Source organism: Gopherus evgoodei, chromosome 4 (genome assembly GCF_007399415.2).
Source record: "Gopherus evgoodei ecotype Sinaloan lineage chromosome 4, rGopEvg1_v1.p, whole genome shotgun sequence".
In the NCBI taxonomy this organism is placed as follows: Eukaryota; Metazoa; Chordata; order Testudines; family Testudinidae; genus Gopherus; species Gopherus evgoodei.
In genome coordinates this window covers 120982056-120997043 of record NC_044325.1, presented here as the reverse complement: position 1 = coordinate 120997043, position 14988 = coordinate 120982056, and the positions used below count along the sequence as shown (strand labels likewise).

Genomic DNA, 14988 nt, shown 5'->3' with positions numbered 1-14988 from the left:
TTCAGTTGAGGCAGGATTGGGTGGCACAGAGTTGGCTATATCTGCTTCGCACCACCAAAGGATTACCCTGTGCCAGCGGAGTCCATGCCAATCCATGCTCTGCTTAACAAGTGTTGAAGGTTGAATTCACAACTCCATTATTCAATTATTTAACTAGCAAAATGTGACTAGTGAAGACGTCAGTGGGTCTCTGTTCTTTGTCTCAGGAGCAGAGTGATGCTGGTCCATGGCTGGGTTCCATGCAAAGTACTATGATCCTGGTAAATGGAGTGTAACTCACAACACCACCATGTTAACAGGCACAGACTAAAGGAAACCAGCTGGTACTTACCTTATTTTGTGTAGTTTGCAGTTAGGATGTTTCAGTCCCTGACACAACAGCTGCACTCCTGGATCTCCCAGTTTGTTTCTCCCTATATCTAGCTCGGTCAGGTGCTGGTTCATGCTTAGCGCAGAGGAGACATCACCACAACAAGCAGCGGTTAGACAGCAATGCTCCAACCTGCAGCAGACAGATACAGAAACGAAAAGGGCTACTTGTTTACAACACTTGTGTTTCCCTCCTTGATAACAGTGTGTATCTCGAAAGATATTCTGAATTCAGAGACATTAGAGACAAATCAGCTATTTCTATTTAAATCCTCATCAAAATACCCCTATACAAAGTCCCAAGCTCCTAAGGCATAATCAACACTACAGCAAAACTCCAACAACATTAAAATAAATATTCAAACAGGAACTCAGCTAGCCACAAAAAAAAAAACCTTTTTCCCATCCCTTCATTGCTCTGGGAGGCATCCCTTAGTGACCCTCAGCAAACCCAAAACCCTAATCCAACAAATGTCTTTTACAGCATGCCCAAGTGGTCATCAGATTCAGGCAATTTTGTGCCAAGGAGGGAAGTAAGTTCCAAAATGCCCTGCCAGTGGCCCCTCTCCTTTACAACAAGGGGGAATCCAACTCAGGTGTCCAAGCTGATGGCAGCAGCATGGGAAGAAGTGATCCAACAGGCCATTTAGATCTTTATAACTCATAGGCTCATAACCAACACCTTAAACTCCACCCATAGATCAGCTGTCAGCCATTGCAGATCCCAGACCACTGGATCATGTGCTCACCACGAGATGCCCTGCTCAGTAAGCAAGTCACTGTATGTGCACCAGCTTCACTCTCTGAATGGTTTGACATGTAGCCCGTTGCTACTCAGGATGCTTTGGTTAAAGTGAGTAGATTCCTTTCCGCATGCCCAGTTATAGCAGTTACCCTGTCTTCCATGAAAGGATGGTCAGCCAAGAATAGAACTGGGTGGGTAGGATGTAGGTGTATTTCTAGTGGGATAGGGAATCCCTCCCTACACCTGGGGAATAGGTCACAAGCTCATTCATTGTCAGCACTCTGGTTCCCCTCAGTTTAAGCAAATGAAAACCATTGCTGCTATGTAAACTGGCCTGGGTGGAGGAGAGAAACTGTGGAGCAGGCTTCTCCTGGTGTGTAGCTGTGCTATATCCTGCCCTGTCTGAAAACAGAGGATTAAAGGCACATGTGATGGAAAGGTAACAAACTATGTGTTTGTAATGGAGCGGCTGTGAAAACTGGGCAGAGCTGCACACTGGACAGCTGGAGAAGTGCCTTGTGACAGGCCTTCACCTTGATAGGTGTCATTTCACGATTGCTCCATCTCAGGGACCATCTTTGTAGCTTTGGGCCAGTTAGATGATCCAGGCATTCTGGATGTGGTTGATGTGGCACAATCTTCTTGCAGCACATAGTCTTTAAGCCTTTCATTCTGTATTCTCTATCCAGTGACAGGAGAAGAGCATCCATCAGTTCCATTAAAGCAGCACCAATTCCATATCCTAGCCTGAATCTAGACTGTGCTGGGTTGGAATGTTGGCTTCGGTCAGGTGGAGCTTGTAGTTGACCTTTTCCTAGCTTCTCTTTGAACTTGCTCAGGAATGGGAGGTTTGACACTGGTCAGTCATTGGCTAGAGTGGAAGTTCCAGGGTGAGCTAATGGGACCTACAGTGCTGTCAACCTCGATGAGAACTGCTGCCTAGAGAGAGGGGGCAGGCTGAGGAAGAGCTTGGTGAAGGACAAAGTACCCTGGCTGCTCCCATAGACAGTCCCCAGCTGATGATTATTTCTACTGAATTTCTTTGTCTTTTTGTCCTTTCCTGCTTCTCTTTTTCCTTTCTTTCTTTCTTAGGTTGGTAGGTTTGTCCTAGGATTTATTTATTACAATGAAGGTAAAGGATTTGAATGACAGAGGGTTATTCTAGTCAAATTGTGAAGTCTCCTATAACTGTGTTCTCATTCACACACAGTGAGTAAATTAGTCGAAGGATCTTCAGTAAAATACACTGCATTTATGGTGCATGTAGAGTGGCTGTGTGATCCAACTTCTCATCTAATACGAGGTGATAAATCTACATAGCAATGGGTCTCTTTCTGACTCCTTGGGAAGACAGTAGGTGTTTTTTAAGGGTTGTTGATGCATTCATCGTAGTACTGCGATTCTAGTAGAAAGAGCTGAAATCACAATAGTACAATGTCAATAGGCACAGAGAAACCAGCTGCTACTTACCCTAGTTTCTGCAGTTTGCAGTTTGGATGCTTCACTCCTTCACACAGCAGCTGCACTCCGGCATCTCCCAGTTCATTATACCCCAGTTCCAGCTCTGTCAAGTACTGGCTAGTGCTGAGAGCAGAGGAGAGATCTCCACAACAATCAGCTGTGAGATCACAACCCCACAACCTGCAGATGACAAAAACACACAGAGAAGGAAACGAGTTATCATTTCCCTCCTGTTTGTGGCAATTCTTTCACTCATGTCAGTGTCCGTCTGGAAAGGCAGGATTCATTCAGAAGAGACCAGTAACAGGGCTCTAGCAGGAGGCTGTGGGACTGGTGGCACCAATAACCCCAGTGTGGATTCCTGTCCACGTGCCCCTGGCTCTGTCAGTCACCCTTGTGTTCCACAAGGGAATGTTCAGATGAGCTGAAGGGAGGGCAGCAGACTGCAGGGGTGTTTGTAATAGGCTCAAGAATCCTAACAGGCACTGAGTAATAGTTCAAACCCCTTCCCAGTGCTTGTACTCAAGCTCCTTTCCGCTTATGCTAATTCAATCTAAAGCTGCTGTGTGAGCTCCTCTGCCTCCCCCAGAACATTCCCCAGTGCCTAAAACTACACCTGTATCATCACTGCAGTTACCCCAGCTCTGAATGTCTAGTTCTGGGAACCCAGGTTAGCCAAGCATGGGTGTTGAGTGTCCACACTGCTAAGCCACACTCAAGTCACATTTGGGCACCCCTGCCCTAGTCAGATAAGCTAGCCAAGGCTTACAGAACTTCCAAACCTGGGTCAAAGGCTTTTGTCTGTGGACAGTAAAGGAGTTAGGGCTAAAACCTTGGTAACAGCCCAGGTTAACCCTGCAGTGACCATGTACCCTATCAGCCAGGGCATGTGGGAGCCAAACCCCTTCCAAACTGGAAGACAGATGACATTTTTTCCTCACAGCCAAACTCTAGGCTACGTATATTACTGATAACAGCTCCCCGCTCCCAGCCCACCTGTTTAGCACAACTGGGTTCCCTGTTTCCCAAGAGACTTTCTGGGTCTGTAATGAATGACTTTCTTCCCTTGCCTATCAGAATCACTTACAAAGGCTAGAGGTGGGGTTCACAATACTTATAAAATGAAGGAATTCACAGTGAATCTGACTTGTGCTCCTTGTAAGGTTCCAGGCCTGGGACACATGATCTCACTGCATGCTGGTATGCAGCCTCCACAATCAAAAACTCCCTCTAAAGGGAGCGTGTTTCTTGGCCTATTGAATTGCTATGGGAAGTCTGTAGTTAACCTCCATGGCTGAACCCTTGAAGTTGCTACATATAAAAGAAACCTGTTATTGACCACAGAATATATTACTGGGTCATTCTGGGACATTCAAGATGACATGAAGGAAATTCCTTAGTTTTCTATGTACCACTGATAGGAGTCTGGGTAATAAATAGGAGGAATTGGAAATGCTCACACGAGAAATTCTGTCGTAGTTGGTATTACCAGAACCTATGGGAGGATTCACATGATTAGAATGTTTAAATTAATGACTACAACCTATTTAGTAAGGATAGGAGAGGATAAAAGACAGGTTAATGGCAATTAATATAAATCAGAAATTAAGACATGCAGGCAATTGATAAGTGAAGCTAAAAGTCTCAACAGCAAAAGCATCTATGGACAATATGGTTAACAATAATTAAAAGAATTTTTTTTAATATATCTGGAACAAAAGTAATCCTAACAATAGTGTAGGTCCATTTCTAGATGGAGATAGTAAAATTGTCAACAATGGTGCAGAAAAGGCAGAAATATTAAATATCTACTTTTGTTTTGTAGCTGACAGGAATTAGAGTCATAGGACTAGAAGGGACCTCAAGAAGTCATCTAGTCCAGTCCCTTGCGCTCATGGTAGGACTAAGACCATACCTGACTGGTATTTGTCTAACCCAGGGGTGGCTTTTCAGAAGTTAATATGCGGCTCCTTGTATAGGCACTGACTCCAGGGCTGGAACTACAGGTGCCAACTTTCCAATGTGCTCACTGCTCAACCCTGGCTCTGCTGATGAGGGGCTGCTGACATTTTACTGTGGTTCTTTGACAAAGTTCATTGGTCAATTCTGGCTCCTTCTCAGGCTCAGGTTGGCCACCCCTGAACTAACCTGCTCTTAAAAGTCTCCAATTCCACAACCTCCCTAGTCGATTTATTCCAATGCTTAACTACCCTGACAGATAGAAAAAATTTCCTAATGTCCAACCTAACCTGCCCTTGCTAGAATTGCTGCAATTTAAGTCCATTGCTTCTTGTCGTATCCTCAGAGGTTAAGCAGAATATTTTTTCTCTCTTCTCTTTGCAACAACCTTTTATGTACTTGAAAACTGTTATCATGTCCCCTCTCAGTCTTCTCTTCTCCAGACTAAACAAACCCATTTTTTTTCCAGGAAGCTGGAGGATTTATTCATAACACATAATGGTGATAACATAGTTTCTGTTCCAATGCTATCTAAAGAGGATTAAACAACATCTCAGAGTTAAATAACTGTAAATCATAAGGTCTTTACTGCACCAGTTTTTTTCCCAATAATAATTGGCTGAGAAGCTTTCTGGACTGTTGATGTTAAATAAATCTTGAGCAACTGAGGAAGTTCCAGAGGACTGAAAGAAAGCTAATGCTATGCTGATATTTTAAAATGACAAATGGAAAGAACTGAGAATTATAGTCCATTTGGCCTCCCATCAACCCAGAAATAAATAATGGAACAGCAGAGATGGATCAAGTAATAAAGAGGTAAAGGATTGAGTATCAATAATGGCAGTTAATGTAGTTCATGGAAAACGGGTTTGTTTGACAAGACCTGACACTAGTCTTGGAGATTCTGAGTCTGGTTGATAAAGGCAACTACTGAGATAGTGTACTTAGACTTCTGCAAGAAACTTGATTAGCACACCGCACTTTGATTAAAAATAGCACTGTACAAAAATCAATATAACACATATGAAATGGACAGAAAACTGGCAGACTGATAGCTCTCATCCCACCCATGGACTGTGGGTGTTCCCTTTTTTCCTGCTGGTTAGAGATGGCCAAAATTTGACAGCCTGCCAGAGACTAGAACCACCCCTTTGTGGAGCTCCCAGAATTCTCTGCCTCCACTCCTGGGTAATTGGCACACCAGGAGTCTCCTCTTTGTGTCAGAGTCTCAAGATCTTTTTAAATTGGATTCCATTGGAGGCTCATACAAATGACTCTAAACTGAAGTACACTATATTAAATTATAAAAATAGCAATGAGCAGACTCCCTTTTGGCCAGGGGGTTTTCTGAGCCAGTCTTGCATCTGCTCTGGCCACAGATCTCTTCCACAACAGGGATCGTTTTGAGGGCAGTCCGTGTTTCCTCCTTTAACTCTCTGTTCATGGCTGAGAGAGGAGAGAAGAGGAGCCATGAATGCTCTGATGGTGCAGCTCTCTCAGAGCCAGGACCTCAAGGGCCCGCATGCCCAAGCTGTAGATAAGAGCCTGCAGCCAAACTAGAGAGTGGTATAGGATAAGCCAGGTCTCCCTGTTGTCCTCTACACATGGGGCACAGCCCCCTCATGAGTTAGGGCTACAATGAAACAGTGGCTCAACTTGTGAAGTCCCTGTCCCAGTCAGGCCATCTGGCACTGGAGCTGCCAGTGGGCAAAGCAGCTTTAGAAGCTCTCAGTACTGCAGCAAGCAGAGCTGGCTGAAAATTCTCCACTGAAACTTTTTTTTAAATGGAAAATGGCTTTGTGCATAGAAATGTCCATTTTTGTGAATTTTCGTGTATGTGTGTGTGGGGGAATTCACAACCAGCTGTTGCAGTCAGCTCCTTCCTGCCTCTGAGGAGCATAGGCAGGCCAGCACCTCCTGCCCTCCCAGCTTCACAGAGAACAGGCCAGAAGATAAGTACCCAGCCAACTCTCAGCCCTCACACCATTCAAATGGATCCTCATCCCTCTACAGTCCTGGGAGTTCCTCTGAGAGAGAAACCAAGGTACTAGCTTTGTCTCAGCTACAGGTCTGTCGCATCTTACACTAGGGTTACGTTCCGCAGTCAGCACGTAAAGCAAAAATCACGTATAGTCAAAATTACATTGAGTGTAATGGCAGGCAGAATCGCCTGCACTACACGTATAGTATTAAAATTGTTATTTTTCTCTTTTTTTTGTTTTTGTTTTTGCTGACCGCGTAAAGTTGAAATTGTGCATGTTAAATGCACATAAGATGCGACAGACCTGCATTGCAAATGATGCCGTCCTCTGAAATGTGAAGGCACGGGTGTCCAGCAGACACACATGCTCCCAAGGTCAGAGTGAAGGTTCACATTATAGTGCGGTTGTGAGGAATGTGATGTGTACGCTGGACTTACGAAGGAGCAGAGTCAGTCAGTGGAAGTGGTGAATGTGTTGTGTGAGGGGTGACAATATTTAAATGGGATTGTTTCTTGTTTTTAAGGGTTTGTTTGTGGGACCATTCCTCTTGTGGTTGGGTTTGGATTGAACCTTTTCTCTAAAAGAGACGCTCTAGTTCAAACAGAAATTAATTCACGGAAGTTCTCTGGTCTGTGTTATACAGATCAGACTAGCTGTCACAAGGTCCCTTCTGGCCTTCTAATTTATATGCATGAGGACAGATGCACTGTTTTAGCTCCAATATTTTGAGTAAGACAGTGCCAGTATGGAGGGCAAAGCCTGAGTCCATTCAGCCATGACTAGTTGGACACATTGAATTGCTTGTGGTTCGCTCAATTGAAACCTCAAACAATACAAATCTAGTGCATGAGCAGGGCCGGCTCCAGGCACCAGCCTAGCAAGCAGCTGATTGGGGAAGCCAACGGTGAGGGGCGGCACATCCGGGTCTTCGGTGGCAATTTGGCAGCAGGTCCCTCACTCCCTCTCGGAGCGAAGGACCAACCGCTGAATTACTGCCAAATACTGAAGCGGTACAGTAGAGCTACAGATCATGATCACGGCTTTTTTTTTCTTTTCGCTGCTTGGGGCAGCAAAAACCCTGGAGCCGGTCCCATGCATGAGGCCTATGAATCGCCCACCAGACAAGCTGTGGTTTTGAGGATCAGGGAGCTGTAGCGTCCAAAGGTTAATTTTACACTGAATATGAAAGACAAAGGGTTGGGCTGATGCACTTTCAGAAAGGTCAGTATCCTATAGCAAGCCCATTGGGGGGGTGGGGGAGAGAGAATGAGAGGAAAGAAAGAGACAGTGAAATGGGAGCATAGTGTGAAAGGGAAGAGGGAACTCACTTGGAGATCAGAGACCAGGGCTTTGGCTACACTTGAGAGTTACAGCGCTGGTGGTGGCTTTACAGCGCTGTAACTTACTCTCCGTCCACACTGGCAAGGCCCATACAGCGCTGTATCTCCCTGGCTACAGCGCTGGCTGTACTCCACCTCCACCGGAGGAATAAAGAGTACAGCACTGCTGTTGCAGCGCTGGGGTGCCAGTGTAAACAGGGCATAATCTTAGTACGCTGTGACTGACCTCCGGAAGCTTCCCATAATGCTTTTAAGTAAAGATTACTCTCTTTGTTTTGTCGTGATGACTCTCTTTATTTTGTTGTGAACTCCGGGCTCCCAAAGCTGCTTATCAAAAAAACAAACGCAGCTACTGTTTGCAGTGAATGAGCAGAGGCAGGAAGGGGGTTCCCTTTGGAATGCCCACAGCTAGTGTTTGCTTGAAGAGAGGGGGCTTGAGGAGAGAAGTGGCGCGACGTGCAGGAGGGAGGGAGCGGGGGTCTGTTTTGGGGAGGCTGCTTATCAGCTGTTGTTTGCTTTCAGTGAGTGAGAGAGGGGTGTGGGAGGGGGTTGGAACTTACAAGGCAGCTGCTGACAGAGTGTCAGCTCCAAAAATCCACACTGTCTCTCCCCCACACTCCCTCTCACACTCCACTCCACACACACACACACACACACACCCCGCTTTTGAAAAGCATGTTGCAGCCACTTGAACGCTGGGATACCTGCCTACAATGCACTGCTTCCAATGCCGCTGCAGATGCTGCAAATGTGGCCACGACAGTGCGCTGGTAACTGTCAGTGTGGACAGACTGCAGTGCTTTCCCTACTCAGCTGTACGGAGACAGGTTTAACTCCCAGCGCTGTAAAGCTGCAAGTGTAGCCATACCCCAGGATGAGGCATTGACAGATGGCAGCTTCGCCCAGCCTGGGGCTCAGAGTCAGGGCTTCTGACAGTTGTAATGTAGGTATATTTTATTGTTTGAAACCCAAAGATGTTTCCCCTGGTGAAGTGGGAATGTCATAGTTCCAGGCTCAGCCAAGCAATTAAAAAATGGAGCTGAATTGGGGGCAGATGAGGTACCATCACATTCCTGAGCTGTCGGACCATGTGGTATCACTGCCCCCCATGACACCATCTGTGAATGACTCACTCCCAACCCTCTTCTAACCTATGAGGGATAAAAGGGGCAGGACTCTTTGTAGGGCCACACAGATGAGAGGCACCAGTGATCCGTAGGTTTTGATCCTCAGAAGGAGACAGGAGGCTGCAGGTGTCCTGAGCGGAAGGCTCCCAAAGCAAGGAGGAGGGAAGGAAAGTGAAAGGGGAAAATGGAAGAAAAACCACTAACAGATGTCTTCTTTCCCTACAGAGAGGAGGGGTTTTGATAGCAGCTGGTGGATTATCTTTTCTGCAGGATTGTGTAGTGGAGAGTGGCACCTTATCCTCAAGAGTGAAGATAAGGAAGAGGCACTGATGGTGAGACTGAAAGGAGAAATCAACTAGCCCTGAGCTGAGTCCCATCGATCTACACACAGACAGGCAGAGCTCTGAGGCTTCCCTGGATGGCTGAAGGGGAGAGATTGGGATGGAAGCAGCTCAGCCCTCCAGGCTTGGATCTGATGTTTTTGGGAGGGAATGAGGATCCCTCCATTAGGGGTCAGTGGCACTAACCCCAAACTCCAATGATGGGCCTTAACTGAGAGGCTGATTTTGCCGTTCACTCTGCTTGTGCTTTTGCAGCTTTTCAAGAGATCTCAGCATCCAACATGCAGGTCTTTGGAAAACCTGGGCAGAACAGTAATAATCGGAGATGCTGAGTTCTCAGTAATTCTGAAAATCTGGCTCAAAGTCCCGGGAGTTCCCCAGGAGCACCCCACACCAGGTTTGAAGTTCAGTCATGAAAGAAGAACCACCGGGCAGACATGTACTGGAATAGAAAAGGGAGGAACCACAGCTTGCCCCAAAGGGTTTTGTGTTTTATAATGAGTCCAACATTGGCCTCTATTCTAACCTGCCTGGTTTGTTACTGTGACCACTCGTCCCCACTCCCAGAGGGCTGCACTTCAAGGGATATTTCTCCAAACTAGTGGTGCCTCTCAGCCGAGAGAAGCTTCTGCCCCAGCTCTGTGAATTTCAAAGCAAGAGCTATCATGGCTAGGGCTGAAGCTGATGCCACTCTGGACAGTTCAGCTCAGATTGGGAGGTTAAGAATTCTCAGGCTCCTGGAACCAATTTTGCCTTAATAAATTTTAAATCAATATGTCAAGGTGTCAAAAGTCATTAAACTTCTCTACAAGACAGTCTGCTAGCTGAAGGGAAAGACTGCACTATTGTAAAGCAAATGCATTTTAGTAAGAATTGTTTAAAAAAATAATCTATTTATTCGCAAATTACCAGGGGGATATGCCCTGCTTTACTTTAAAATTTCCATTTTCCATGCAGGGCAGTCCAGTGCACGTTGGGAGCCAATGACGCAGGTGCTGGAGAGACACTAATCTCTCAGCATCTCCATGTAGCTGCAGGGAGCAGATATCAGACACCAGCCACACACCCTGCCAAGAGCTTTACACAAAGGACACCTGTAAACGCAAAGAGGAAGCCAAATGTTACTTACCCCAGTTTCTGCAGTTTGCAGTTCGGGTGTTTCAGTCCCTCGCACAGCCGCTGCACTCCGGAATCTCTTAGATAGTCAATACCCAGCTCCAGCTCTGTCAGGCTGTTACTGATGCTGAGAACAGCGGCGAGATTCTCACAGCAAGCATCCGTGAGAAGAAAATTCTTCAATCTGCAGGAGAGAGAAACGCAGAGATAAGCAATCACAGCGTGAATGGGGCTTGCCCCAGCTGTTATGACAGGTGGCCCCGGTCACCCATTTCTCTACCTGACCACTCAGCATTGAGAATGGGCCAGAAGCCCTGCCTCACACCCTGTCCCAAGCCCCACCTCTTGTTTAATGAGAAACCAGTGTTGAGTGGGACTTTCTGCATAAGCCCTGCTCCTTGCACTTCACCTGGACTGGACCACCCTGGGAATGAGCCAGACATTTCAAGCCCCAACCCTCTGCCATTGATCAATGAGGAATAAGGGGTGGGGAAAGACTTCCACTCTAAGCATTGTCCATAGTCCTTTCCACTGACCAACCAGAATTCAGGATGGCCCTTGTACTCCCGTCTGTCAGAGTTTTAGAGTAACTGCACCTTTGATTCCCTCTGCAGTTTGCTCAAGGAAAACTCCCTCAGGGTTCTAGCTGTCGCCTCTCTCTGGGCAGGGACCCGTGTCTCATTCCCGTCTGACCAGGGGTTTAGGCTGTGGCAGCTGGCAGTTGCACTCTGATTATCCCCAGAAGGTCTGAATTAGTGCAGCCCCTGGACTTTGCTCTCTTTCCAAAGGCTATAACAATGGTTTACTAGTGACCAACCAGCTCTCTCCAAGCAGAGTGCAATTATTTAAGGACAAAAATATACAGAGAAAACAGAAAACAATAACAGGATTTAAATGCTCCCCCTCCCACATCACCTCTGTGGAGACCCAGGAAGGTTCCAGTCCCAACAATCCTTCAGCAGGGTGAGATCTCCCCTTGGACAAAAGGTCATGGCCATTTGTCAAATAAAAAAAGAGGACCCCTCTTGTCAAGATCAACTCAGCCTTTTATCCCAAACCTCTTGCTTTATCCCTGCTCCCCAAGTCTGAGTGGACATAGAGCAAATGTCCCTGCATAATTATTAGGTCCTGCTGGAAGGCAGGCATGGGATGCCTACATACGGCTGGGACACATAAGAGCCTGCTGTGTAACTGGACAGCTCTTGAGCCTCTGTGGAGGATGCAAATAACTCAAGCTGGTCTGTAGGCTTGGGACAGAGCATAAGAAGGCCCAGAGATGCCGGTTTGGGAAGATTTTCACAGGAAAAGCAAAAGGCACATTTAACAAAGAGGCTGCGCCTTGCTAAATGTCGAGTCCTTGCTCCAACGTATGGGCACGGGGGCGAGATCTCTTCAGCAAAATGGCTGGTAAAAAAATGTATGTTCACCCTGACCTGGTTCTTTGGAGCATTTGCACTGCTGAGCTTGAATTTACTAAAAAAGTTCAGCCTGAAGCAGACACCCGGTGTGGAAAATTTCCACCCAAGCAGTTAGAGTTCAGCCAATTTATAAGCAACTGAAGACAGACTTACAATAGGAAGTATCGGGCAAATTTTATAATAGGTGATACTACCAGCCATGTATTCAATTACAGGTGAAACACTTATTCCTCAAGTTCAGAGAGGAGGAGGAGGAGGAGGAGTTTGGAGGTAGAGCTCCAGTTTGGGCCCATCTTTCTTTATAACTTCAAGTTTACAAACATGACAGTCTATCAAGATGTTGTGAACCACTGACAGGTCAGGTACTGCAGGATTACTCAGCTGTCAGCCTCACCATGTACTCGCAGGGAGCTGACAGTGTCCCACCATCCACACAACTTGCTGAGTTCTTTACAGAAAAGGTACCTGTAAATACTTACCCCAGTTTCTGCAGTTTGCATGCTTCAGTCCCTCGCACAGCAGCTGCACTCCTGAATTTCTAAGGAGGCTCCCCCTCAGCTCCAACTCGGTCAGAGTGTGATTGATACTGAGAACAGAGGAGAGATCCTCACAAGAAGCAGCTGTGAGTTGGCAACCCATCAACCTGCAGGAGACACGCAAACAGAGGGAAATGAGCACCTCTGTCTGTCCTGTTCTCTCTGTGGGTTTTTATAGCAAGATTCCTTTATTCCGGGAATAAAATCACAGAGCTGCAGCAGTGGTTGCTGAGGACCATGTGAGGATTTCAATCCCCTGAGCATAAGCACTGTAGCTTCTGCTAATGAAGAAACACTAAAGGAGGAGCCAGAGGCAGGGGCGGCTCCAGGCCCCAGCACGCCAAGCATGTGCTTGGGACGGCAAGCCACTGGGGGCGCTCTGCCAGTCACCGCGAGGGCGGCAGGCAGGCTGCCTTCAGCGGCATGCCTGTGGAGGGTCCACTGGTCCCACGGCTTCAGCGCACCCTCTGCAGGCAAGCCGCCAAAGGCAGCCTGCCTGTCGTGCTTGGGGCGACAAAATGCCTAGAGCCGCCTCTGGCCAGAGGAAATGTGGGAAGCCTGTTGTCCTCTTTCCCTGTCTCATTTCTACTTAGGATTCAGCCAAGGAGCCAGCCTCTACAGAGTACTTAGTTCTGAACATTCAGAATTCAGGAATGGGGTCAGTTTTGCTAAGTGTCAGGTCCCCCCATCTCTGTCCCATTTTCCCTAGATTTGACCATACACTAAAAAAGGCTGGAATTTTCATAGGGAGCCCAGTCTCACAGGCTGGGCCTACAATTAAATTGTGAGTCTTTCACCATTGCAGCCCCACTGCTGTGACAGCAGCATCACGGGAGTTACTGTAGAGACATCAGAATTTGGGAAGAGCTAAAAGGTGGGATAAAATGAGTCCAGAGCCAGTGTTTGTTTTAGATATGGGCTCATAATGCTAGGGAGAGACCGATAGGTGCCTCACGACTTCTCTAAAGAAAGCTCAAAGGAACTTCCAGTGATGGTCAAGGCCAGATCCATGGCTGATGTAAATCAGTGAAGCTACTTAGAAGATAGTGGAGCTATAATGATTTGTACCAGCAGAAGATCTGGCCCTTAGTGTGGAAGTTCACTGGCCATAAACTCCCTGACATGTAATGTAAGGAGTCACAATTTATCAATGGATGAAAATATACATGGATTGGTGTGGGAAACGAAGACTGGGGAGGGAATTACAAAGGAAGCCAGTAGCTGCTGATGCTAATCCTTGTATTTTACAGTTGGGACGCTTCAGCATCTACACAGTGGTGTCACTCCTGAAACCCTCTGTTTGAGACCGGAATTCCTTTTCTGAGACTGGAGGGAAATGTCACATGCAAAATCCAGCTCAGACCATGTGCAGCAGCCAAATTATCTGAGCATATCACACCACGGCCCTCAAGCTGTACAAAACCCCCAGGAGTTTCAGGATATCATTCCAAGCCCTAGCAGTAGCCCTGATTTACAAGACTCATAACAGTTTATGGTGAGGCTGCCACAGAGACTGTTCATCCACCCGTGATCCACCACCCTGACTACACTGCCAAGGGGATCTACAGATAACAAAGCCCAGGTCAGACTCCAGGGGCACAGGCAGAGCATTCTCAGCAGCTCGCCCTGGCTGGGGAGCTCTTTCCCAGGGGAGATTAGACTAAGCCTGGGCCTGTCCATGTTCAGATTTAAATGCCAGACCAGCCTCTCTGATCCCTTACAGAGCCCTGTGTTCAGGTAGCTTCAATTGTTGCCCAGCACGCAGTCTTTCAGAACATGGAGTGGCACATGCTCATACTCCAAGTTCAGAAAACCAGTTAAGTTTCCTCTGCCCCATCAGGAACAGGAGGGGCAAACCCTAAAGGTCAGAAAACCAAGATGTTTCCCCAAGGAAAAGCAAAGCACAAATACAACGTTTACATTTCATAACCTGGCACAGCGGCCCTGTGTTCATCATCAATTTGACAAAGTTACCTGTTATGGAACATTTCGCAAGTACTTCCCTGCCCTTGCCTGCTTCCAAAATATGAAGCAACAGTGACCTCTAATGACTGACAAGAGAAACTACAATCCCTGCATTCACTGGATTCCATCTGCAGTAAGGACAGGAGCGACAGGGTTGCCAAACGAGTGTCAGATGAGATATGTGACACTTGGCAGCCCTGTGGTCTATACATATTGGTCAGTCATGTCACCTTGCTGCTGGGGAAGTGCCTTTCCCAAGAGATACTGCTGCCTGGATCACTGTATTTTTTAAAAGAATTGTGACTGATTAATCACAGCAGTTTGAGTGCTCTCACTGGGATGTGTCGCAAACTTCCAACCTCACATGTAGCAGTGATCTGAAATCCAGCAGCCAATGCTCATGCAGCTACCCCAGGCTGAGATGGATTGGTCTCCAACTCACCTGAAGATCTCATGAGAAAGGGCAAAGCCTTACAGAGCACCAATACAAACTGCCCATCAGTAGGCTCCCACCGCCATCCAAGAAAATCAAGCCCCCCCCCAATTTCTTGGTCACAGCAGCAGATCATCCTCCAGTGTCCAGGCTGGGCCTGGCAATTCCTTTAAGCAACATGTCAGAGGCCCCCCTA

The 14988-nt window shown here is 47.0% G+C and overlaps 1 protein-coding gene across 1 annotated transcript in view; it reads right to left on the bottom strand.

The window, feature by feature from the left end:
* LOC115650591 (NACHT, LRR and PYD domains-containing protein 3-like) overlaps positions 1-14988 on the bottom strand; it is a 41032-nt gene that overhangs the window by 3306 nt on the left and 22738 nt on the right. The window contains exons 8-11 of the mRNA XM_030560775.1: positions 12324-12501; positions 10454-10617; positions 2585-2755; positions 332-502 (exon numbers count right to left, since the gene is read on the bottom strand). Coding sequence (XP_030416635.1) covers positions 332-502; positions 2585-2755; positions 10454-10617; positions 12324-12501 — 684 coding nt within the window. The remainder of the gene's footprint in view (positions 1-331; positions 503-2584; positions 2756-10453; positions 10618-12323; positions 12502-14988) is intronic.